Source organism: Panthera tigris, chromosome C1 (genome assembly GCF_018350195.1).
Source record: "Panthera tigris isolate Pti1 chromosome C1, P.tigris_Pti1_mat1.1, whole genome shotgun sequence".
In the NCBI taxonomy this organism is placed as follows: Eukaryota; Metazoa; Chordata; class Mammalia; order Carnivora; family Felidae; genus Panthera; species Panthera tigris.
Window position 1 is genome coordinate 19,554,112 of NC_056667.1, and position 22,936 is coordinate 19,577,047.

The 22,936-nt window shown below is 46.5% G+C and overlaps 2 protein-coding genes across 7 annotated transcripts in view; both read left to right on the forward strand.

Annotated features, from left to right (window-relative positions):
• Positions 1 to 19,716, forward strand: part of CEP85 (centrosomal protein 85) — a 29,857-nt gene extending 10,141 nt beyond the window's left edge. For 2 of the 5 annotated variants that reach the window (XM_007078154.2, XM_015535715.2), the window contains exons 4-14: positions 3,556 to 4,250; positions 5,073 to 5,206; positions 5,632 to 5,749; positions 6,845 to 7,030; positions 10,819 to 10,971; positions 11,197 to 11,348; positions 12,497 to 12,611; positions 13,724 to 13,774; positions 16,189 to 16,296; positions 17,422 to 17,647; positions 18,021 to 19,716. In XM_007078154.2, coding sequence (XP_007078216.1) covers positions 3,556 to 4,250; positions 5,073 to 5,206; positions 5,632 to 5,749; positions 6,845 to 7,030; positions 10,819 to 10,971; positions 11,197 to 11,348; positions 12,497 to 12,611; positions 13,724 to 13,774; positions 16,189 to 16,296; positions 17,422 to 17,647; positions 18,021 to 18,181 — 2,099 coding nt within the window. In that variant the 3' untranslated portion in view covers positions 18,182 to 19,716. Of the gene's footprint in view, positions 1 to 3,555; positions 4,251 to 5,072; positions 5,207 to 5,631; positions 5,750 to 6,844; positions 7,031 to 10,818; positions 10,972 to 11,196; positions 11,349 to 12,031; positions 12,182 to 12,496; positions 12,612 to 13,723; positions 13,775 to 16,188; positions 16,297 to 17,421; positions 17,648 to 18,020 lie in introns of those variants that run through there. The other 3 variants (XM_042995490.1, XM_042995491.1, XM_042995492.1) reach the window with 3 other exon arrangements.
• A 296-nt stretch (positions 19,717 to 20,012) lies between these two features.
• On the forward strand, positions 20,013 to 22,427 carry SH3BGRL3 (SH3 domain binding glutamate rich protein like 3). Of its 2 annotated transcripts, XM_042995493.1 has the most exons (4): positions 20,013 to 20,073; positions 20,942 to 21,092; positions 21,711 to 21,878; positions 21,996 to 22,427. In XM_042995493.1, the coding sequence occupies exons 2-4, from the start codon at positions 21,045 to 21,047 to the stop codon at positions 22,059 to 22,061; spliced, it is 282 nt and encodes a 93-aa protein (XP_042851427.1). In that variant the 5' UTR covers positions 20,013 to 20,073; positions 20,942 to 21,044; the 3' UTR covers positions 22,062 to 22,427. The 2 variants fall into 2 exon arrangements, with proteins under 2 accessions (XP_042851427.1, XP_007078215.1); XM_007078153.3 differs by lacking the exon at positions 20,013 to 20,073 and having other exon boundaries at positions 20,898 to 21,092.
• The last annotated feature ends 509 nt before the right edge of the window (positions 22,428 to 22,936 follow it).

A 22,936-nucleotide genomic window follows, 5' to 3' on the forward strand; every position in this document is an offset into this window, starting at 1 on the left:
GATCCCAGGAACCATGAGATCATGACCTGAGCCAAAATCAAGAGTCGGACACTTAACTGATTTAGCCATCCACGCGCCCCTGGGTTTTGTCTACATGTGCAGTCATGAAACCTTTTTTCATTTTGACTAAATAATCTTTTAAAAATCAAACAGTGGTCTAGATACTCTGCCTACTGAATTGACTGACTGTATTTAATTCAGTCACATCGTTACACAGATTGTATGCTTTTTATTCCTTTGGGGAAAAAATATACATATTTCCTCTTGTGCATTCTTTAAAAAAATTTTTTTTTAATGTTTTAATTTATTTTTGAGACAGAGAGAGAGAGAGAGAGAGAGAGAGCGTGAGCTGGGGAGGGGCAGAGAGAGAGCAAGACAGAATCCGAAGCGGGCTCCAGGCTCTGAGCTGTCAGCACAGAGCCCGACACGGGGCTCGAACTCACGAACCGCGAGATCATGGCCTGAGCTGAAGTCAGACCCTTAACTGACTGAGCCACCCAGGCACCCCAAAATTATAGTAGCCTTGATGTAGTGACCAAAGCCATTGGTCTAGAAGTTTGTTTGTTTTTGTTTTTTTTTAAAGGATCCAAGGTGTCTTCTCTGCCAAAACAGTTTTGTACAATGGTCTTTATCTTAATTCTTGTTCATTTTGTTTATGAATCTAGCTTGGTTTTGTTTGGAGCCCAGTTGACAAGAACCCTTTTGACTGGTATAAAATATAGTTCATTGTTGCATCTTTTTTTTTTTTTTTTTTTAATTGTTGCATCTTTAAACTAAACAGGCTTGGTTTTGTTTCCACCCCTCATTAAGATGTTTTACCTTTAAGATTCTCAAAGGACTGGTAGAGATATATACTTGAGAACTCAGAGGCTTTCAGCTCTTTGCTAAAGACTGAAATTGTCTCTGGCTTAGTTCAGACTACATTACTTCATAAACCAGTATGAGATATAGACAGAAATGATCAAGATTTGGCAATAGCTGAGGCATCTGGGTGGCTCAGTCCATTAAGTGTCTGACTCTTGATCTCAGCTCAGATCTTGATCTCTGGGTGGTGAGTTTAAGCCCCACATTGGGCTCTGCACTGGGCATGAAGCCTACTTAAAAAAAAAAAAAAAAAAAAAAAAAAAGATTTAGTTATAGGGAAATCTACCCCTTACCAAGAAAGCAGAGTTGTTAGAATCGGGGGAGAGAGGGTGGAGCAGGGCAGTGGGTATTGTTGAGAGGAGAGATTTAGAAATATGAATACCCTTAAAGTGGCCAAAACCCAATGATTCCAAGAACTGTAGACTTTTCTCTCCAAAAAATCACATATCCTATACTTTAAATTTTGAAAGCCTTTGAAAATTGTAGAAGGTAAGTGGCCCTTTTGAAAATAAGTGTTGCTGTTTGTTTCAAAATACAAACCAGACTTGAGGTATAACTTGACATTTAATACCAGTTTATCAGAATCACAGCAGATTCCTTACTATAAGTAGATAAACCTAATAGATAAGTGACAAATGATGAAGATTTTACTTTATTCTTTTTATTTTTTTATTTTTTAAAAGTTTGTGTGTTTGTGTGCGTGTGTAAGAGAGAGAGAGCGCATATAAGTTGGGGAGGGGCAGAGAGGTTGAGAGAGAGAATCCCAAGCAGGCTCCACATCATTGGTGTAGAACCCAGCATGGGGCTTGATCTCACCATCGTAAGATCATGATCTGAGACAAAATCAAGAGTCAAACACTTAACCAACTGAGCGCCCCAAGATTTTCCTTTGTTCTTTTGTCTGTAGATGAAACACATTCCTAGAAAATTAGGAAAACCATATTCTCCTGGGTCATTTGGTACCTTTTTTCTCGGCTTTGGTTTTGGCATTACTACTTTGGGAGTTGTGGGCTCTAAACTGAATTTGGTGAGTCTTAAGAGTGAGTGGTGCTGTAGATGAAGAATGGAAGGAGGTGGCACAAAGTTCAGTGTAATAGCAGCCCCTCATATGCTGCAACCTCACTGTCTTCTGTTCCATAATTATACTTTGAGAGCAGAGACCCTTGGTGAGAGTGGATGTTATGATGTTGTTAACAGAGGATTTCAAGTTGGGAGCTTACTATCCTTGGAAGTTTTCATCACCACCAGTCTACCTTATCCTTGTTGACTATTCCTATGTTTATGTTATGGGACATCAAAAACTGTATCCTTTGCCTCTGAAATGTTCTTCTGTCTTGGTCCTGAGAGGCAGACACATTTATCAGAAATAACTGTTGTTGTTTTGATTTGGTTTTTGTTTTGTTTTAGTATGGCTTTTTATATCCCCAAGATCATCTGAGTATAGGAGATTAGATACTTTGGCTTATCCCATACATGATAAGGGATAATTTGGCATGTCCATGTTTTTAAAGAGCTGCTTACAAACGCGTATCAGAAGATGGTAGCCAATCTATAGTAAGGTTATAGTATCTGTCCTCATTAGTTGAGTGTGTTCTGTGTTGGTTGATGGAAAGGAAAAAGAGAAATGAATTAAATTGGTAGTCCATTCTTCTCCATGGTAGATGTGCTTGGTTTGGAAATGAGTACTGGACATAGTTGAAAAAGGAAGACATTTCTATTCCTTGTCCCCTTACTCAGTTTTTTCCTGGTGAAAGTAACAGGTACGTTCCTTAATATTACTGTCTTGTTGTTTGCTTGCAGTCCACTTCCTTGGCACATTAGTTCTGTGACCCTGTAGTCTTTTTCAGAGTAGTACTTGAAAGTTGGAAATAATGTAGAAATGTGAACCTTTTGCAGTGGAGCTAATCAGAGACTTGTCTCCCAAGACCAATCAAGAGCTAAAGGAAACATAAATCGAATCTAAAGGAAAAGTGAAAAGTCACAGTTAGATATAAACAAGGGGGAAGTGAAAGGCAAAATATAAAATAGAGGATTTCAGTGTGTACCCACTTGAGAGTGCTTACTGTGCTGGAGTGAAACCTGAGAGTTACTAAGAATAACTTCACATATCCAGGCAGTCAGGTCTGGTGCGTGGGAGAGAGAATAGAATCCTGATTCAGATGCTGTACTCCCTGTCCTGGATACAGAGCAGCACTATCCACTGTACCTTTTTCTTTGGATAGTTTAGATTCATTGCTTACCTTTGCTGGGAAGCTTTCGGAGGCCACAGAGGATTCTGGCAGCCCTCCCTCGGAAAGAATATTTTTATTGGATCGGATTATAGCTTGAGAGTTCCCCAACTCCCAGAAGAGTAAGACCTAATCCATTTCCCTTAAGTAAGTGATTTTTTTTTTTTAAGTTCAGTTTTAAGCTTTGTTTGTTGACTGGCAAGATTTTTTATTCATATACAAAGGACAGAGTGTAAGTTAAAAGTAAAGCTAATGTTGCCTTTGGTTGGTTTACCTTGTGAATGGCATTTGAGATCCTAGAATACATACTTCTAAGTTAGGCTGCCTTGTCTTTCTGCCTGATACTTGTGATAATAGTGTCCACTCTGCCTGGTCTCAGGACAGAGAATGTCTGGTGTGGCAGCCATACTCAAAAAAGTATGCTCCTTCAGTTTTGACTTACGGAAAACTATTCTCTTTGCAGATTTTTGTAGCTCAAGTAGCAGCCCTCCTTTCCAGCCCATCAAAAGCCACATAACCATTCCAACAGCCCATGTGATACCTTCTACTTTGGGGACCTCTCCTGCCAAGCCAAATTCTATACCTTCTGGACCCTCTTCCTCCAAACTCCCTTTATCAGGGCTGGCTGAAGGTGTGGGGATGACAAGAAATGGAGACCTTGGTGCAATGAAACGTTCTCCAGGCCTATCTAGAGATTTCATGTATCTCTGTGGTGCTACCGGAGAAAATGGAATTGAGCAGTCCTGGTTTCCAGCAGTGGGCCATGAAAGAGAAGAAGAGGTGAGGAAGTTTGATATTCCCAGTATGGAGTCTACCCTTAATCAGTCGGCAGTGATGGAGACATTTTATTCAGATCCCCACTACCAAGTCCACTTCCACAACCCAAGAGCCGACACAAACAAGGAGTTATACAAAGTGTTGCCTGAGACCAAGAAGGCACCGGGCAGTGGGGTGGTATGTGAGCGGAATGGACCTCACCCTAACAGCAGTGGAGTGCTCCCTTTGGGACTCCAGCCTGCTCCTGGCTTCTCCAAGCCTATACCCTCTCAGGTATGGCAGCCGAACCCTGATCCTTGGCATCCCCGTGAGCGATCTTGTGAGCTCAGCACGTGTCGACAGCAGCTGGAGTTGATCCGTTTACAGATGGAGCAAATGCAGGTAGAGACCCCTTTCCTTGGATTTCACAGGTTCTGTGCAGATCTTAGAACTATATAGGTTTTGTCCTATAAATTTCGATTCTAAAGAAAACATTTGTAAGAAAAAGAGAAGATGTTTGTAGATGGGAAGTGAAGGCTTGTGAATGCCATGTTGGTGGTCTAATTAAACACCAGATAGGTCCTCCAGAGTAGAGGGTTACAGCAGAAGACCCCAAAAAGTATAACATTAACAATGATCATGTACTACATTCTGTGTACCAGTCACTAGGGCAGGGCCTTTCACATACAGAATCTTATTTAAATCTTGTAGCAATTTGATGAGGTAAATGTAAAAATTTTACCAAGTTCTTAGAATAAGTAATCTGTCCAGAGTCACAAAGCTGGTGACAGAGCTAGGGTTTAAAACCTATCTCTAAACTCCTGCTTTCCTTCTATTATACCAATTTTGTGTTTAAAAAGATAAAAAAAAGGCCTTGTACTGCTTAAGAGTGGAAAGGAAAGGAAAGAAGCAGGATACATTCTCCTTTCCTGGTTGGTGAGGACATCTTAGCCCCTGGTTTGCCTCTCTTGCCAGATAATGAAAGATAAGTGACCTTTTCTTAGAACCTAGAGCCGTTCTGAGCAGGGAGTGTCCAGTTGGCAGAAGTCTCCCTGGCAGGTTCTTTCCAGTCATGCATCAGAGCTAAAATTATTTCATAAACACTGGGCCTTCTCAGGCTGAGCCAAAGTGAACCTTGACTAGAGACCCAGCTGGGTACTCCTCAGGTGTTTTCAGGTGCTTGTGGGTCAAGGTCAAGCCTCTCTGGGCCTGCTTGTCTTCCAGCTTCAGAATGGAGCCGTCTGCCACCATCCCGCTGCTTTTGCTCCTCCACTGCCCACATTAGAACCAGCACAATGGATCAGCATCTTGAACAGTAATGAACACCTTCTGAAGGAAAAGGAGCTCCTCATTGACAAGTAAGAGGGCAAGGGGTGCCTTAAGATCAGCCTCTGCTCTCCCAGCCCCCATTGATGGCACCTAATGAGGTCTTCCCAAGGATAGCACATCCCCCTCTGTTTGGGTCTATACCTTGCCTCTTGGTAGAGCTAGGTTGATAAGCACCGAGTCCTTTATCTGACTAATGTGATAGGCCAATTGTGTGTCCTCTGCAGGGGCTCTGGAAATGCCTGTAGGGGGCAGCCAGTTCTTTGCAGCTGATCTTTCCTTATTTCCCAAGTCAGTTTTCTTATTTTCTCTTCTTCCTTCAGTAAAACAATACTGCCCAGAATGCAAGGCCTTTGTTTTATATACTATGAATCGTACTCAACTAAGGAAGGTGGGGGCTCATGTTGCAAGTAGGTTAGTGTCAGGACCCTGGACCTCATTCTGCTGGCTTTTGCAGGCAAAGGAAGCACATTTCTCAGCTGGAGCAGAAAGTACGAGAGAGTGAACTACAAGTCCACAGTGCCCTTTTGGGCCGCCCTGCCCCCTTCGGGGATGTCTGCTTGCTGAGGCTGCAGGTAAGCATTGGCAGCCAGAATGGTATTCTGATTGTCATAACTCAGTATCTTCCCTTTGCTTCTTACTGTTAGGTATCCAGGAAATAGAAAAGGGATCAAGTGATGTAAAATGTCCTTGCCCTCAAAGCAAGGACAAAGCAAAGCCCTCAAAGAGTAGACATCCTAATTATAAACCATCCCCTGTTCTGCCTTTGTGGGGGCAGAAAAGACTTAAGGGTAAAATCAGGTATGCCTTGGTGTCAGGACATACTTGGGAGAAGAGGAAGGCAGAGCAAGGTACATAGTAAGGTTCTAGAGTTGGGTGATGTTCTAAGTCTTAATCTCCCAGCCTTTAGCCAAATGGAGGGGGAGGCAGAGGTAACGGGATTTACAGCCATTCTCATTTTTATTCTTCCATGTCTAGAAGCAGCTAAAGGAAGCCATGTTTTCACTAATGGCAATGGCTCCTAAAAAAAAATCTTGCTTTGTTGACCAAGCTTCTTCTGCAATATGAGCTTTTGAGTGATGGGTATTAGACAGATTATAGTACTGGCTTTGCCACCTAGTGGACCTATTAAGATTGTGTTCTATGTTATGGCATCAGAATGTTAGAGTGAGAAGGGCCCTTATATAAAATCTAGTTCAGTCCTCTAATTTGCTGATGAAAATATTGAGGCTCAAGAAGGAGGAAGAATTTTTGCCTAAGGTCATGTAGAAAATAGAGGAGGACCAGGCCTTGAGCACAGGTCTTCTGAGATCTTATCCTGTGTTCCTTCCATTTTACTACTAGCACCTCAGGCGTTGCTTTAAGGCAGTGATTCTGAAATTTGAGTGTGCATCAGAATCACCTGGAGGGCTTGTTAAGACACAGATTATTGGGCCCTATCCCCAGAGTTTCTGATTTGGTGGGCTGGGAGTTGGGCTCAAGAATTTGTATCTCTGACAAATTCCCAGGTGATGCTGAAGATGTTAGTCCTAGAACCACACTGTGAGAAGCACTACTTAAAGAAATTCTTAGAGAAAGATGATATTTGACCACAAAGAATACTGAGGATAAGTAAAGTACGTGGGGCTGTAAGGGTAAGGAATGGTCACATATCAAGAATCTTTATGCAGGAATTGCAGCGAGAGAACACTTTCTTACGTGCACAGTTTGCACAGAAGACAGAAGCCCTAAGCAAAGAAAAGATGGAGCTTGAAAAGAAACTCTCTGCTTCAGAAGTTGAAATCCAGCTCATCAGAGAATCACTCAAAGTGGCATTGCAGAAGCACTCAGAGGAGGGGAAGAAACAGGAAGAAAGGGTGAGCTAAGGAGCTGGTAGCTCTCTAATTCACAAAGGAGTTGGCAGTCAGCCCTCTCCTGTCAAACCCTAAGCTGTTTCTGGCCCCCATTCTTGGAACTAGGAGGAGCCAACTGGGTGAGATCTTACACTGACTTTTCATGCAGGACTGGTCTACTGGAAATGGCACCTCTCCTTTTTGCTTATCTCCACAAAAGTACCACAAAGTCCCTCACTACCCCAGGTCGTGATAGGCCCCCAGCTGGCTTGGGTAGAAAACCAGCCTGGGCAGTCATACCAGATGGTACTGTTGCAAGTGTTTAAACACCTGTAGTAAATTTATATCATTCAGCCTGGTTTTTCCTTATTCTGCCTAAAAAGTAGAGAAGAATTCCATGTGTGCAGCCAGTTTGGGAATTTTTACATTTGTGCTAGTGCTCTTAGAATTGCCTTAGAGTGGGGCGCCTGGGTGCCTGGCTCAGTTCGTTAAGCATCCAGCTCTTGATTTCAGCTCAGGTCATGATCTCATGGTTCATGAGATCAAGCCCTGTGTTGTTGGACTCTGTGCTGACAGCACAGAGCCTACTTGGGATTCATTCTCCCTCCCCCTCCCCCTCCCCCTCCCCCTCCCCCTCCCCCTCTCCCCTCTCCCCTCTCTCCCCTCCCCCTCTCCCCTCTCCCCCCCCTCCCCTCCCCCTCCCCCTCCCCTCCCCCTCCCCCTCCCCCTCCCCTCCCCCTCCCTCTCCTTGCCCCTCCCCTGCTTGTGTTCTCTCTGTGTCTCAAAATAAATAAACATTAAAAAACAAAACAAAGAATTGCCTTAGGCCAAGATTGGTCATCATAGAAGGAGCCAATTTAAAATCTTTGCTTCTGTTCACAGTTTGCTCTAATGCAGATGTTCTTGGGGGACCAGTTTAATAATTTAGTTTAGTTCTGGACCAGTTTAGTTCTGGACCACTTGCATCAAAATCAACCAGATCAGTGCTTCTTAAACTTTAATGCGCCTAAGAATCACTGGGTGATCTTGTTTAAAATACAGATCCAGGGGCGCCTGGGTGGCTCAGTTGGTTGAGCATCTGACTTCGGCTCAGGTCATGATCTCCCAGTCTGTGGGTTCGAGCCTCACATCGGGCTCTGTGCTGACAGCTTGCTCAGAGCCTGGAGCCTGCTTCTGATTCTGTGTCTCCCTCTCTCTCTGTCCCTCCCCCGCTCATGCTCTCTCTCTGTCTCTGTCAAAAATAAATAAACATTAAAATTTAAAAATAAAATAAATAAAATACAGATCCAGATTTAGTAATTCTGGGGTGGGGTGTGCCTGGGATCTTGCATTTTTAACAAGTTCCCAGGTGATGTTGGTGTCACTGGTATAGCAAGGACTTAGAGGCTTGTTAAAAAAAACTTTTAATCAAAATACGTGTATCCAAGTTAAAATAATAAAATACCAATATGTTTATAATAAATATTAGTAGCTCTGTGCCCAGCTCCACTCCACAAAGATTTCTACCCTTAACTCTTCTTTTTTCTATATTTCTGAGTATATTCCTGAGATTTTTGCTCGTTTTGTCTCATGGATGCAATATCTTCTCTCTCTGATAATACTGATTATAATTTTGGCATGTCTACATCTGCTTATAGTATTGTTTCTTGTTTTTTTCAGAACCTTTTGTTTTGTTTTGGTGTCTTTCATGTCAGAGGCTTAGTGATCCTTGAATGAATGGGCACTTATGTTTAAGAATGAAGTATTTAAAAACTGGATAGAAGCTCTAGCTTCGTGATAGTTGACTGGTGGAGTTCACTATAGGATGATCAGACTTGGACTACCTTCTCTCTCGAGGACCCTCAAATATTAGTATCTGAATATCTTACCTCACTCTCTCCAGAAAAGAATCTTCAGCCTCCTGCCTAGTTTTGAGGCTAGGGACAGGAATGCTTTTGGCTTTTAGGATCTCAATACTGAGAAGGAGATTAGGCTTAGAGTCCCACAGTTCTCTATATAGATTTTTACTTATACTTCCTTGCAACCCAGTGCTACACGCTCTGCTGTGACTGATATCCTTGAGTCTGGAATCTCTCTGATTTCTCTGGAGAATAAATCTGCAGTCTCCTATTGGGGAAACTTAGGGTGAAAATGGTATCCAGCTAACCTGTATATAGACTTCCAGTGAGTGCCCTATTTTTCAGATCTATGGCTGATACCTGCCTCAGATGTACCTGGTGCTTTGAGTTGAGAAGTACTGGGAGGGTGTGAAGGGCACATTGTTCTCCAAATTGTCTGTAATGCCCACTGTGGTTATAACTCTTTGAGTAATTTATCCCCTGTCCACTTTCATCTTCTGTAAACACGTTGAAATCTCTCATATACTTTTATCTCTTCCTCTATTAGCTTTTTAAAATTAGTACTCTAATTTCCTTCCTGTCATTTGAGAGATGTTTTAGAAGAAGAGATAAAGGTCTTTGGGTAATCCACCATTTTTTTAAATTCAGAGTTGGTTATCAGCATTTTCAGTAAGTTTCCCAGCTGAGTCTGATGCATATTAAAATGTGAGACTCACTGGTTTAGAGCTTGAAAGGGTAGAGATTATACCTGGGATAAAGCCTTTGGCTGATTTTCAGGGATCCACTCTTAGTACTTTCTTACCTTTGGATTAAATTAGGTCTGTGTCTCCTTTTGACATCAGTAGATATGCCTTACTTTTTCTCTGCTTTCTCTAGCATCCTTTTTTCATAAGCCAAAGAAAAAACCATAATAGTGGAGAAAAAGTGTACATTCAGCAAATCTTGGTTGAGTGCCCACTTTGTGCCAAGCACTGAGCTCTGGCTTTTATGTGTGGGGGCTATAATAATAAGCAAAATGGACACAGCTCCTCCTCTCAAGAGGTTTACAGTCTCATTAGCCCTTCCAGGTGATTGCTTAGCTTTAAATCACATGTTCTGTTCAGGGAAGAAAGCATTACCTATTTCACTGGAACAGACCAGACCACTATGAATAACAAAGATGCTCCTATTGTTTGGGAAATCCTAAGAGTATAGAAGTTTTTTCCCAGAACCCCAGGACAAAAACCAGATGGATTCTTTATTACAGGCATACCTTGTTTTATTGTGCTTCACTTTATCGTGTGTCTCAAATACTGCATTTTTTACAAATTGAAGATTTGTGGCAACCCTGCCTTGATAAAAATCTTTTGGTGCCATTTTTCCAACAGCATTTGCTTATTTCATGTCTCTGTGTTATATTTTGGTAATTCTTGCAGTATTTCAAACTTTCTCATTATGATTATGTTTGTTTTAGTGACCTGTGATCTGTGATTAAGACTTGCTGAAAGCTCAGATGATGATCAGCATATTTTAGCAATAAAGTATATTTTAATTAAGACATGTACATTGTTTTTTAGACACAATGCTATTGCACACCTCATAGACTACAGTATAGTGTAAACATAACTTTTGTGTGAACTAGGAAACCAAAAAATTCATTTGACGTGTTTTATTGTGATACTCACTTTATTGCAGTGGTCTGGAACCAAACCTGCAGTGTCACCCAGGTATGCCTGTATGTAGAAGTGCTACCAGTTTTTAAAAACTCCCCAAGGAGCCCTTCTTCCCTACCCTTGATTGGAAAGTTCAGGTGTGTTAACTCTGCAGTTTATGCCCTAATTTCAAATGGCAAAATTTGAACAGCTCCCTGTCTTCATTGTAGTAGAACGACATTTACAGCTCTAAGGGCAGAGACAATGGTCATTTCAGAAAAAAAGGTGATGTTCAGAGTCCTAGAGGAGTCAGTGGAGACAGATTCTTGACTTCTTTCCTTAGGTCAAGGGTCGTGATAAACATATCAATAATTTGAAAAAGAAATGTCAGAAGGAATCAGAGCAGAACCGGGAGAAGCAGCAGCGTATTGAGACCTTGGAGCGTTACCTGGCTGACCTGCCCACCCTGGAAGATCATCAGAAGCAGAGCCAGCAGGTAGCAGCAATGTCTGGGCATACCTGGGGCTAGCAAGGAGTGGCCAAGCGGGGGACTTCCTCAGCCTCTGCTGTATGCAGTTACCCTGTGGCTTCCTAAAGGAAAAACCCAAAGGAGTCAAGTCCAGACTCACATCTGTCCAATTTGCAATTGGACTGCACATTTTTTTGAGATACGCAGTATTCCTTGGCTTATTGACCGTAAGTATGGGATCCTGTCTCTCAGCTTAAGGATTCTGAATTGAAGAGTACAGAGCTGCAGGAGAGAGTAACCGAGCTGGAGAGTTTGCTGGAGGAAACCCAGGCAGCCTGCAGAGAGAAGGAGGGTCAACTGGAAAGCCTGAGACAGAGAGGAGCAGAATTCTCCAGTAGACATAGGTAAATAAATACCCTTGTGTAGTTGAGGAAAGGAGTGGAGAGTTAGGTCTATCCTACTTACTACCTGTGTGACTTAGAGCAAACCACTTTACTTTTCTGAGCTTCGTTTCTTTGGAATATGAATAATAGGATAGCTGCTTATGGGCAAGGAATAGGTCTTTGAGATGGAGAGTGGAGGGTGTAGTAGTGCAGTGGGGGTTTGTCATTGTATCCTTTAGAAGGTCCAACCCAGTGCCTGGCATAATAATAACAATAATAATAATATGATAATAATAATAATGGATAGTAATCCTTGAGTATGTATGTGTTGAGCGAAAGGAACCACTTTATATACTGGGAAATTAGTTAACTGTATATTTGCAAAAGCAGATCCTGATGTTAAGGGTGGAGGGTGGGGGGTGATCTACATTTTGAACCTTGTAAGCTAAAGGCTACTAGGAACATCTGTTTCTCTTCAGCCCTAGGGATTGTTCTCGATTGCCACAACAGGTTCTAGGAACAAAACAAGATGCCATAATGTACTCTCAGGGTATTTTGAGAGCCTCTTCCATATCAATTGCAGTTTCTGAAAATGTGATGGCTGTGTTTCGACAGCCTCTTGGACCAAATCCAGTTTCTAATGGGATGGATTGGATTTCTCATCCCAAATTCAACCATAGTGACCCTGTTGTTTGTCTCAGTAGATGAGCCATAATGAAAGTGATTGTGGGGATCCATTGGAGGAGACCTTCGGTTGGAGTCAGAAGAGAGGTTGGGGTCAAAGTTGACCCTGCCCCAGACTATGTGTGCCAAGAAAAAAAGATTTTGTTTTCCAAAATTTCTACAGTATACATGTATGACTTTTATAATCTAAATACATGTGATGAGTGTTTATTTTTAAATATCAAAACAAATATAAAAGAGCATTGGGCAGGTAGAGAATTGGTGGAAGAGTGGATAGATGCTGGCCTCTAGGGAAGAGAACTAACATACGCTAGGCAACTTGTGTGTGGTACACCCTATGTTACAACAGACCTAACACGTTATCCCCAGATATGGCTTGGAAGGGCCTGAGTGTCTTACCCCAAACGTACAATAAATAATAGAATCAGGAGTCAAAGCCACATCTGCCTGACTTCAAAATTCTTAAAGAGGCCACTGTCTTTCAGCCTGCAAGATAAGCAGTGTGTGGAGGAGGCCAGTGGAGAAGGTCCAGCCCAACAGGGAGAAGGTCCAAAAGTGGAAATGGAGTCCTGGCAGAAAGAATGTGATTCCCTCCGAAAGGTGACTGAGTGTGTCCAGGCTGTAATAGAGGGCAGGCTGAGAAGGAAGAGAAGATTGTGTACTGGGAAGGAACCATGAATTTCTGGCCCTGGGCCACCTAAGATGCATTACCCAGAACTTTCCTCTCTTTTCTGAGAAGTCATCCCTGCATAATAAGTTTGCATTTTAGATATTTATTCTTACAACAGGCAAGCAGAATTAGGAGAGGATATGCTTTTGAACATCCAAGCTAGATGCTCCAAAATGGTACATTGATGCTTGGTGCACTTCATTCATGGCTTAGGCCCCACACAGAACCTCTTGCATTGGGCAGAGTTCTAACTGGCAAAGTGGCCCTAATTTAGCAGAGAAGAAAGAGTCCAAACCTATTAGTGAGACTGATAGGTAGGTTAAAAAAAAAAAAAGACCCAGAGGGGCATCTGGGTGGCTCAGTTGTTTAAGTGTCCGACTCTTGATCTCAGTTCAGGTCATGATCTTTCAGCTCATCAGATTGAGCCCCGCTTGCGCTCTGTGCTGACAGCACAGAGCCTGCTTGGGATTCTCTCTCTCTCCCCCCGCTCTCTGCCCCTCCCCTACTTGCTCTCTCAAAATAAATAAATAAACCCCAGAAATGGTTCAGAGAATACCTGAGGTCTCAAAGGACAGGAAATGGCCTATTCATGGTCTCTCCTTGAACAGCCTTGTGACCAAAGCTATAAATAATAGCATTCATCACAGCTCTGGATAGGCCAGACTTCATTAAACTGAATTTTTGGTCCTGTCCTCTACTAAAGAACCAAAATGTACACTGGTTATATATAAAGTTTATTCTACTGGCCCACAGTTATCAGAGTGAATTCCCCACTTCATCCCAGTAGTGGTCATAGTCCACATTACATTCCTGTTTAAACCTCTTTGTGAGTAGAGTACAGAAGTGTGAAGCTAGCTAGCTAGGATAGGGAATCTGGGTTTTTTTCTGTAAGTAGAGCTAAATTGCCTTCACCCTGGTTTCACTATTGATTGGCTATAGCCACAGTGGCACTAATAGACCATAGATCCTGATGTAGCCTCTTGCCCTCTGACCTTACCATCAGCCTGTGCTTATAGCCTTCCTTGATAACTTTGCCTTTCAGATTGTGGAGAAGCAACAACAGAAGATGGATCAGCTGCGTTCACAAGTACAGGTGAGCTGGTGTCCTTATGACACGGTGAGCAGGACTTGATGGAATCTCTAGAATTCGGCCAACTCTGTATTCTGTGTCATACAATTTGCTCAGTGTTAGGAGTATAGCAAGAATGAGACCCAATCAGTGCTTTTAGCCTACAATCTTGTGGGGAAGAGGTTTTAGCATAGTATTATGAGAACAATGTCCTTGCTGCTTTGGGGGAGCATAGAAGAGTCAGTGAGAGCAGGGCAGGTTAAGGAAGGGTTTCTGGAGATCATGAGCCTGGAACAAGGAGGAAAAGTTAGCTAGGCAAAGAAGAGCTGAATACTTTGGTTTTAGAATTCCAGATAGAAGGACTAGCACACAGAGCGCTTCGGTGGCTCGTTCGGTTAAGAGTCTAACTCAATTTTGGCTCAGGTCATGATCTCACAGTTCATGGGCTCAATCCCTACATCGGGCTCCATATTGACAGTGCGAATAGAATGTAATTTGGGTGTGAGGTAGTCAGATTTGCAACTCAGGCTTGAGTGTGGAAAGGTTGGCACTTGGAGAGAAACAAGGCTGGAGGCTGGTGGATTATTGCAGAAATCCTGGTGAGAGATGATGAAGGAACCTGGCAGCATAGCAAGGAGAAGAAGCTGTGAGGGACAGATTCAAGTGAATTTTAGGAAGTGGAATTAAGAGGAATCAGTGACTGACAAGATGTAGGGGGTTAGAGAATAAGGAAAAACTAAAGACAACTCCTGGTTTCTATTTTGGGCCAGAGTAGGGAGGTGTCCTTAATTGGGTTCTCCAAAAAACCTTAGGTAAAGCAGGTGCACTCAGGTTCTCTTTGGACTCCAAAAGAGGTTTTCTCATCAAAACTGTGAAATCCACTCACTCTGAGAGCAGCTCAAAGCTGCAGTCCTGCCTTTGCCATCATGTAGGTTGGGCTGTGTCTGTCTAGTTCCCCTATTTCAAGTCCTATAAGAAGATAGTCAAGCCTAGTGAGTGTTTATATCCATTTAAAATCCCAGGTTCCTAGTAGAGCTTTTAATGTGTCTCAAATACATACCCTGAAACCCTCAGCTCTCAGAAAGGTTGAAAAAGCCCAACTTTTAAAAAAAATATATATATTTTTTAAATATTTTATTTATATTTAAGAGAGAGTACGCGAGTGGGAGAGGGACAGAGAGATGGAGAGATAATCTGAAGCAGGTGCCAAGCTCTGAGTTGTCAGCACAAAGCCCAATGCAGGGTTCAAACTCATGAGCTGCAAGATCATGACCTGAGCCAAAGTAAGAAGCTCAACCAACTGAGCCATCCAGACGCCCCAAAAAAGCCCCACCTTTTACATTTACCCATGATGAAATTTCTCAGGCAAATTAAAATATCAGATGAATTTGCTGGAATCAAGCAGATTCAAAACTGTCACCTTGGGTATTTCATGGTGATGAGACGTTCTCCTTTGGCAGTTTTTTATTAATACAAAATGGGAAAATTCAGAAAATTTTTAAATACTTTATTCAAATAAGTTTCAAAATTGGGGGAGGGGAGTTGGAATGAATAGAATGAGAGGCAAAAAATAACAAACATAAATACCTCCCTCTCCCTGACCCTGACCATCCCTACACACACACACTCTCTCTCTCTCCCTCCCTCTCCCTCTCCCTCTCCCTCTCCCTCTCCCCCTCTCCCCCTCTCCCCCTCTCCCTCCTAACTAGATTAGGTGACTGTGGGAGCACTCCTACCCCTTATCTCTGTCAGAAGCATTTAATACACAGTATTCTCAAGGGCTTTGGCTGTGGGCTCCTCAAAGACTGGTATTGTTTGGTATTCTTTTCAGTATCCTCAGTGCCTGTCACAGTGTTCAATAAGTACTGAACTCAACTGAATAGACATTTCTTGCCCTCAAGACAGTTATGGAGGGAGGGGGGGGGAACCATGTGCACTGCCAACAAGTGTACTCGAGCCACGATGGAAGTATGAGTAGCAGGGCGAGAGTAGGATTAATAGAATCTGATTTGCGGATTAAGGAAGGCTCAGGTGGGCCTTGAAGGTTTCCTGGGTTATGGAGCAGAAGAGTAGCCTAGACAAAGGGGAAGGAGAGTGAGCAAGTTTGGAGCTGGAGCCTTTGGGAATGAAGGCTGTGCAGTCATTTGATGTGGCTGGAGTAGAGGCTGTGTGGAAGGTGAAAAGAGATGTGGCTAGAAAAGTAGGTAAGGGCCAGACTAGTCTGGAATGCCCTGCTGAGGAGCTGACCTCTAATTGGTCAGCAACTATAGGAGGGTTTCAAAGGGAAGTAGCAGATCAGGGCTTTTCTAAGATAATCTCTAAGCCGTGTATGGGCGGGGTGGGGCTTTACCATATAGTCCAGGCCAGAGGTGACATGGTCTAAACCAGATTTGTTACTCCTCATGTGCAATCCTACCACTCCTTGCCCTGGGATTCAGAGCCTAGAGCAGGAGGTGGCTCAGGAAGAAGGAGCAAGCCAGGCCCTGAAAGAGGAGGCCCAGCGGAGGGAGACAGCCCTGCAGCAGCTTCGCACAGCTGTGAAAGAGGTGAGCAGCAGCATCTGGGCCTCGTGGTACTGCCTCCACAAGCCTGATTTCTCAGTGTACCTTCCCCATCCCTACTCCCACAAGAGCCCTCATGTTTGAGAGGTCCCTGCTGAACAACTGTTTTTGGCAGAAGAATAGAAAGGGACGCCACATCATCCTTTCTGTTAAAGGTCGTAATCCCATCTTAGGCCATATTTACCCAGGAATGTGTTTTGGATGCAAGAAGTCAGTCTCTCTCCCTTTGTTTTCCTTTAGCCACAGGTTTGTGGCGTTGGGGAGGAAGGGTTCAAGAAGACTGAGAGCTCGGTGGTCCTCATGGAGTATACAGAGCTGTCAGCAAGGGGTGACCAAGTTCACTGACCTAGGAAGGAGTCTCTCAGAGCTGGGATTGTCACATGGCCCAGTGTACGTGAAAGGCTGGGACTGGAAGAAGAACTCTATTCAGTGTTTTTAAAACAGAATAGAGGGAGGGAGGGGAAAATGGGTTAAGCTGTTCAGGGAGAGAGAGAGAAGGAGACACAGGCATACATGAATAGCTGGTCTTTGTAGAAAAGCCTGATTCTACTGAGGTGAAGGTGTAAAAATGCAAGCAGGGCACATTCCAGTGCTGTGTCCTCCAGGTTCCTAGCTCCCTCAGGCCCCCACCCAGTGGCCACTAGCTGTATTGTTGTCTTTCTTGCCCCCTTTATTCCTCTGACACACTCTGATCAGGCTGGCTGGTGGCCACTTTTGTCAGGGTGGCAGGGAGAGATTGAAACCAGTGTCTCCTCAGATTTCACAGTTCACGTTAAGCCTCCTCTAATAGCCTGGTTAACAGAGTTGGCTGAGGGACTGCCTTCAGATAGAGTTCCGAGGGGCGGGAGTATCTTCTCTGGTTCCTGAACAGAAACCTGGAGGCTGATGACTCAGAGTCTGCTGGGGAGACTCCAGTACTGGAACCCTATGGGCCTGACCTACCTGCAGGAGAACTTAGGCCCAGTTTTGGGAATAGGGGGAGTGCTAAGCCTGTTGGTAGTGGTGGGGAGGGGGCAATATCCCCTGTGGCTCGTGTGTTCACGTACATGTATAAATAGTCTGCCCTTCCCTGGGCTTTGGGTTAATGTGTTTGCCCATCTGTCTGCTCAGCTTTCAGTACAGAACCAGGACCTGATCGAGAAGAATCTGACACTCCAGGAACACCTGCGTCAAGCCCAACCAGGGTCTCCATCTTCACCAGATACAGCCCAGCTGGCATTTGAACTGCACCAGGAGTTGGCCACTTGCCTTCAAGATCTGCAGGCTGTCTGTAGCATTGTGACCCAGAGGGCCCAGGGCCATGACCCCAATCTCTCCCTGCTCCTGGGCATTCACTGTGAGTCCTCAGGCCAGTCTGGGACACAGGAGGGAGTGGCTTTCATTCTTCTGTCACCCCCATCCAGTTTTCCCATCCTTTGGGTGATCAAGGCTCTGTAGACCTGGTCACTGCCCCTGGGAGTTTATGTGTTTTGCAAAGTAGATACTCAGTGAATCTGTTTTGGAAGCAGTCATCCTTAATGGGTACTTGAATGCGGGACAAACAGAAAATGGCCCTTAGCAAGTTTTCAGCCCGCTATCCCCATCTACTTTTTTAAAAACGTGTTTTAAGACCATGGGTCTCAAAGTACTGCATATCCATACCACCCCCTCCATTGAAAGCATCTCCTAACTGACTCACTAACATTCTCTTGAAATGCTCTTCTCCCCAGCTGCACAGCACCCAGGGATTCAACTAGATTTGCAGAAGCCAGATGTGATCAGGAGGAAACTAGAAGAGGTTCAACAGCTGCGCCGTGACATCGAGGACTTAAGGACCACCATGTCAGACAGATATGCCCAGGATATGGGAGAAAACTGTGTCACTCAGTGAGGAATGCTGGGGGTGGCATAGACTCCGTTTCCCCAGGGAAGATCTGGTCTGCTGAGAGCCCAGTCTTGCAGGTCCTGCCCTGACAATCTCTTGCCTCCTATTTGCTGCTATTCCCAGAGAGAAGGGATGGAGGGGGGTAAGAACCTGCATCTGGGGCCAAGGGCTGATTAAGGAACTGTGCCTGCCCTGCCCCACACTGGCTTTGCCTTGTTGGATTGCATTTGTCCTGTCATACTGATTTACCCTTTGAGGGTGAGTTACTAATTAACTTTTGCAGGTTAACTGATAAGTCCTCACAGACTGTTCCCAGCCCCAGGCTGACGTCAAAGGTAAACAGGCTGCTCACTTCCCTTTTCCATCCTCTGGATGGATCCACGTTCATTCCCACTCCATACTTTGGTCCTGCTGATGTCCACTGGAAAGGCTGAGTACCAGTCACAGTGGCCATGTGAGAATTCTCAGACCAGTCGGCTAGCCTGCCTGGGGTCTCAGTTGGCTTTCGGGGTATTCTTTGGCCTGGTCCCACTGCTGCTTCCTCAGGACTCTTGTTCTCACAGATGCCTCAGGGTGATCTGTTTATTAGCAAAGCACCCACTAGAATTGGCCTAGGGATTATATCCAGGTCTCCTTAATCTGAGCTGTCATGCCATTTTACAGGATACCCCATTCTCCAGCTGCTCTGTCCCATGGGGCCCTGGCCATGTGGTTAGCACAGCTCCCTTCTCCTTTGTTCTCAGGCCATCCAGGTAGCCCCCTTGTAAACTCTTCTCTATGGTTCTGGGTTTGGGCAGGATTTTCCCTCATATTGCCACAGGGCAACTGTCAAGCTACTCACCTCCTCCTCCTGGGGCTGAGGCCAGAGCCCAGTCCTGATTTGTGCCTCTCTTTTGTTTAGGGGCAGGGTCTTTTCCCTTTATTGCTCTGGGGCCCCTTTGAAAGTTCAGAGTACCCGGTATAGCTTGGCTCTAAGTTCTAGCTTTCCGTATTTGGTGGGTTTTGTTTCTCTGGGGCCTTTGGGGACCCTGTGCTTTCTATTTTCTCTTGCCTCCTCATGTATGGAGCATCTCAGAACACAATTGTTTGTATCCAGTTGTTGGGCTGGCCCCAGGCCTCCTCTAGATCTGGAGCCAGGCCAAGCCAAGGCTTTGTAAGGGTATGGAGGAGCACTGAGCAGTTCAGAGCCAGCCACTGAGTTTGTTGCTAAGCTTTGAGCTGTCAGAGAAGCATCCTGGACCTCATTCTTGGGTCTGAATGAGACTCGTTAAGTGTTTTTACAATTTTGTGTCTTATTTATGGAGTGATGTATCCCTTCCATTCAGAGCAGCCCCACCCAGCCATCCCCTCAGCCTCTGGGCTCCTTCCTGCCTCCTAAAAGCAGAGCTGCCTGGTTGGTCTCCACCCTGTGTTGGGAGCCCAGCCACCATGCTCACGGGTATTTTTCCTCAAAGTTTATAAGCAGTTATTTATATGAATCCTTGTTATGTCAACTGGTTTGTATTGCCTATTTTGATTACAAAATAAAATATTTAACAAACTCCTCAGTTTTCTATCACCATTATCACCATCCCTTACTCCACCCCTCATTTTGCCTTATTGGAGCCAAGGCCCGGGTGTTTAGCCAAGTTCCCCAGACAGCAGCAAGGAGGGACCTTTGGCAGGTCCAGCCTCTCGTCTGTTTCTACCACTTCCGCTCCTCTGGTGTTCTCTATGGGGACAAATAAGATCTCTTCTGACACTACTTTCTATTGGGTGAAGCTGCCCTGAGTCATTGAGCAAGTCTGTCGTTGGAAAGAGTTTCAGTAAGTCTCTGAGAGGAAGTCTGCTTCTAGGTTGCTGTGAGGAAGTGGCTTCCCTGGAGCCAGGCAGGGCCCTGTTTGCCTCACGGAGCTAAGGTGGTCTTTCTGGGCTGCTATTTGAGCCCGGGGGTGGGGTGGGGGGCCTGTGAGGGCAGTCCTGGCCAACCCCAGACAGACAGCTGAGCCCGATTTGGGCTGATGAGTCTCTCCACCCCCTGGATTTTTTCTGGGAGCAGGAGCAGCTTTAGAATGCCATCTGGGGTTGGAGTTGAGCTAGGGCCACCCTGAGACCAGCTGCGGATCTTGAACAAGGGCGGGCCGGGCTCCCCGGAGTCCCCGACCAACTGCTGCCTCCACCCGTTCTAGAGCTAGCAAACTCTTACCTTGGCCTCCATCTGGTGCCTTGAGGGTGTGGCCCTGTCTCCGGCCACCACCCTTCCTTGTCTAGACTTGCCTGAGTAGAGAGGAACTTGTGGGGAAATCTCCCAGCAGGGGCTGTCCCTGCTTTGGTGTGCCATGGGGTTAGCCATGTGTGAGTGTCACCCGGGGACTGTGGGAAGGGGTCCCTTGGAGCAAGATTCCCTAGCCAAGGAACTGTAGGTTTCAAAACAGCCCAAGCCTTCAAAGCTCCAGCTGCGCCGTGCTATCGTGGCACTGAGGGTGGGTAGCTGGGTGCAGCAAACCCGGGCGACGCTGAAAAGGCCTTTGCCAAGCCGTCACCCAGGCCCTCCCTGGCCTTTCCGGCCACCAGCCCCCTCCCCCCACCTCACGCCGAACCCCAGATCAGGGAAGGCGCGGGAGGGGACGGCCTCGCGCAGCACTGGGGTCCTCGGCGCGCCCCGTCACTGAGGGGGAGGGGAGGGGGCAGCGGCGCGCGGGGCGGGGTCGCGCAGGCTCCGCCCGGGCCGCACGCCTGCCCGCGCCGCCCATTGGTCCTGAGAGCGGTGACTCGCGGGCAGAGCAGGAAGGAAACCGCTCCCGAGCGCGGCGGCGTCGTCTCCAGGCCGTGCGGCTGCCGCTACAGCCAGCCATCCGTCCGCTTGTCGGCTTGCCAGTCCACCCGCAGCATGAGCGGCCTGCGCGTCTACAGCACGTCGGTCACCGGCTCCCGCGAAGTGAGTGCACGCCCCGGGTGAAAGCTCAGGCGGCGGAGTCCGGGCGCTACGGCCCGGCGCCCGTGACCCGCCCCCAGGGCGGAGCGGGGGGCGAGAAGGTGCGGGGCTCGGCCTCCTGGGTCGAGTCCCAACGCGGGCCCCGAGTCTGTGCCTTGAACCCCTCCGTTGGGCATCCTGGATCCTTAGCAGCCCCAGGACGAGCTGCCCGCGCCCATCCCATCTCTCGGACACGCACTCTCTGCAACCCCCCTGCGACCCCGATCACGTCCTGATCGTGCTGTTCCTCTCCCCCACTTTGTGTGTACCTAGGCAGGGGTGGCCCCTTAACCTGCCTCCACCAAGGCCTGCCCTGCCTTCCCCTCGCCGAGTTCCAGGTTCTCTCCACTGAACTTTATCCCACTTCCCTTCGTTCTGACTCCCCTCCGCATGGTGGTCCCTCTTTTCATCCTGCCCCGCTGCAAACCTGACTCATCCTCCTAACTCCCTAGCGGCCAGAACCCTCGCCCAGGGTGTGGAGGGACACAAAAACTACTGGCCACAGTCCCTGTCATTCTGCCCAGGTTTCCCCCGTAAATCCTCCAGCCTGCTCACTAACCCCTGCCCGCCCTCTACCCCCAGATCAAGTCCCAGCAGAGCGAGGTGACCCGCATCCTGGATGGGAAGCGCATCCAGTACCAGCTAGTGGACATCTCCCAGGACAACGCCCTGCGGGATGAGATGCGAGCCTTGGCGGGCAACCCCAAGGCCACCCCACCCCAGATTGTCAACGGGGACCAGTACTGTGGGGTATGAACCCCGGGGGTTGGGAGTGGGGAAGTGTAGGACTTCTGACTCAGAAGTCAGTCAGACCTGGGACAAAACACCAGCACTCAGGTTGACCATCTCTCCCCTCCCCTCGCCTAGGACTATGAGCTTTTCGTGGAGGCTGTGGAACAAAACACACTGCAGGAGTTCCTGAAACTGGCCTGAGCCCACCGGACTCCATCACCACGTCCCCCCGCAGCCACCGCCGGCCATGAAGGACCTTGTGACCAACTCCCTGTCATTCCTAGCCTTCCGACCTTGGAATCTCTCCCCGCAACCCAAGCCCCCCTCCTCCCCCTCTCTAATTTAGCCCCCTCTTCTCCCATTCAAAGGCAACATTCCTTACCCACTAGTCTCAGAAATTGTCTTAAGCAACAGCCCAAGTGCTGGCTGTTGTCAGCCAGGCCCTGAGGCTGCCACCCTGCCTGGCACTGGCTGATGGGCACCTTTGTGGGTTCCATTAGCCAGGGCTCTGCCAAAGGCCCCGCATTCCTTGTCCCTTAGAGACAATTAAATGTCCCATTCCACTGACACCGTGTCTGTTTGATATGGCCTGAGTCCTTGGTCTGAGCAAGGCTGGTAGATGGGATTGTCTGAGGCTGTGGTCCCACGGGCAGGTCGGTCGGGCCGTCTCCTGTGTGGCACCTCTGTGTATGATTGCGCACGTATGTGGGTGTATGTCTGGCATATGCATAACTGTGTGGACCAGCGTTTCTCTAAACAGTGTGGGTGGGTCACTTCCTGATTCACATGCATGTGATAGTGTCCTGACACGCCCGGCTTGGTGAGTGTAGCACATCTGTATGCCTGTCGGTAATGTGACCGCGCCATGTGGCTGCCTGCCTGGGTTCCAGCATCCTAAGTATGGGCGTGTCATGGAAGTGGGTTCGTGGCCGCAGTTCTGCCAGTTTGGGCACAGTGGCTTTGTGCAGAATGTTGGGGAAGTGGCCACATGTGCGTGTGGTTCTCTGTGTGCACAGGGACCTGCTCGTGGCACGCTTGCACATGAGGCCCTTCTGCACCAGCTGAGGCTGAGCTGG

Coding starts and splice junctions, on each gene's coding strand:
- SH3BGRL3 (XM_042995493.1), top strand. CDS start 21,045: ATGAGCGGCCTGCGCGTCTACAGCACGTCGGTCACCGGCTCCCGCGAA. Junction 21,093..21,710: donor CGGTCACCGGCTCCCGCGAA/GTGAGTGCACGC, acceptor CTCTACCCCCAG/ATCAAGTCCCAGCAGAGCGA. Junction 21,879..21,995: donor ACGGGGACCAGTACTGTGGG/GTATGAACCCCG, acceptor CCCCTCGCCTAG/GACTATGAGCTTTTCGTGGA.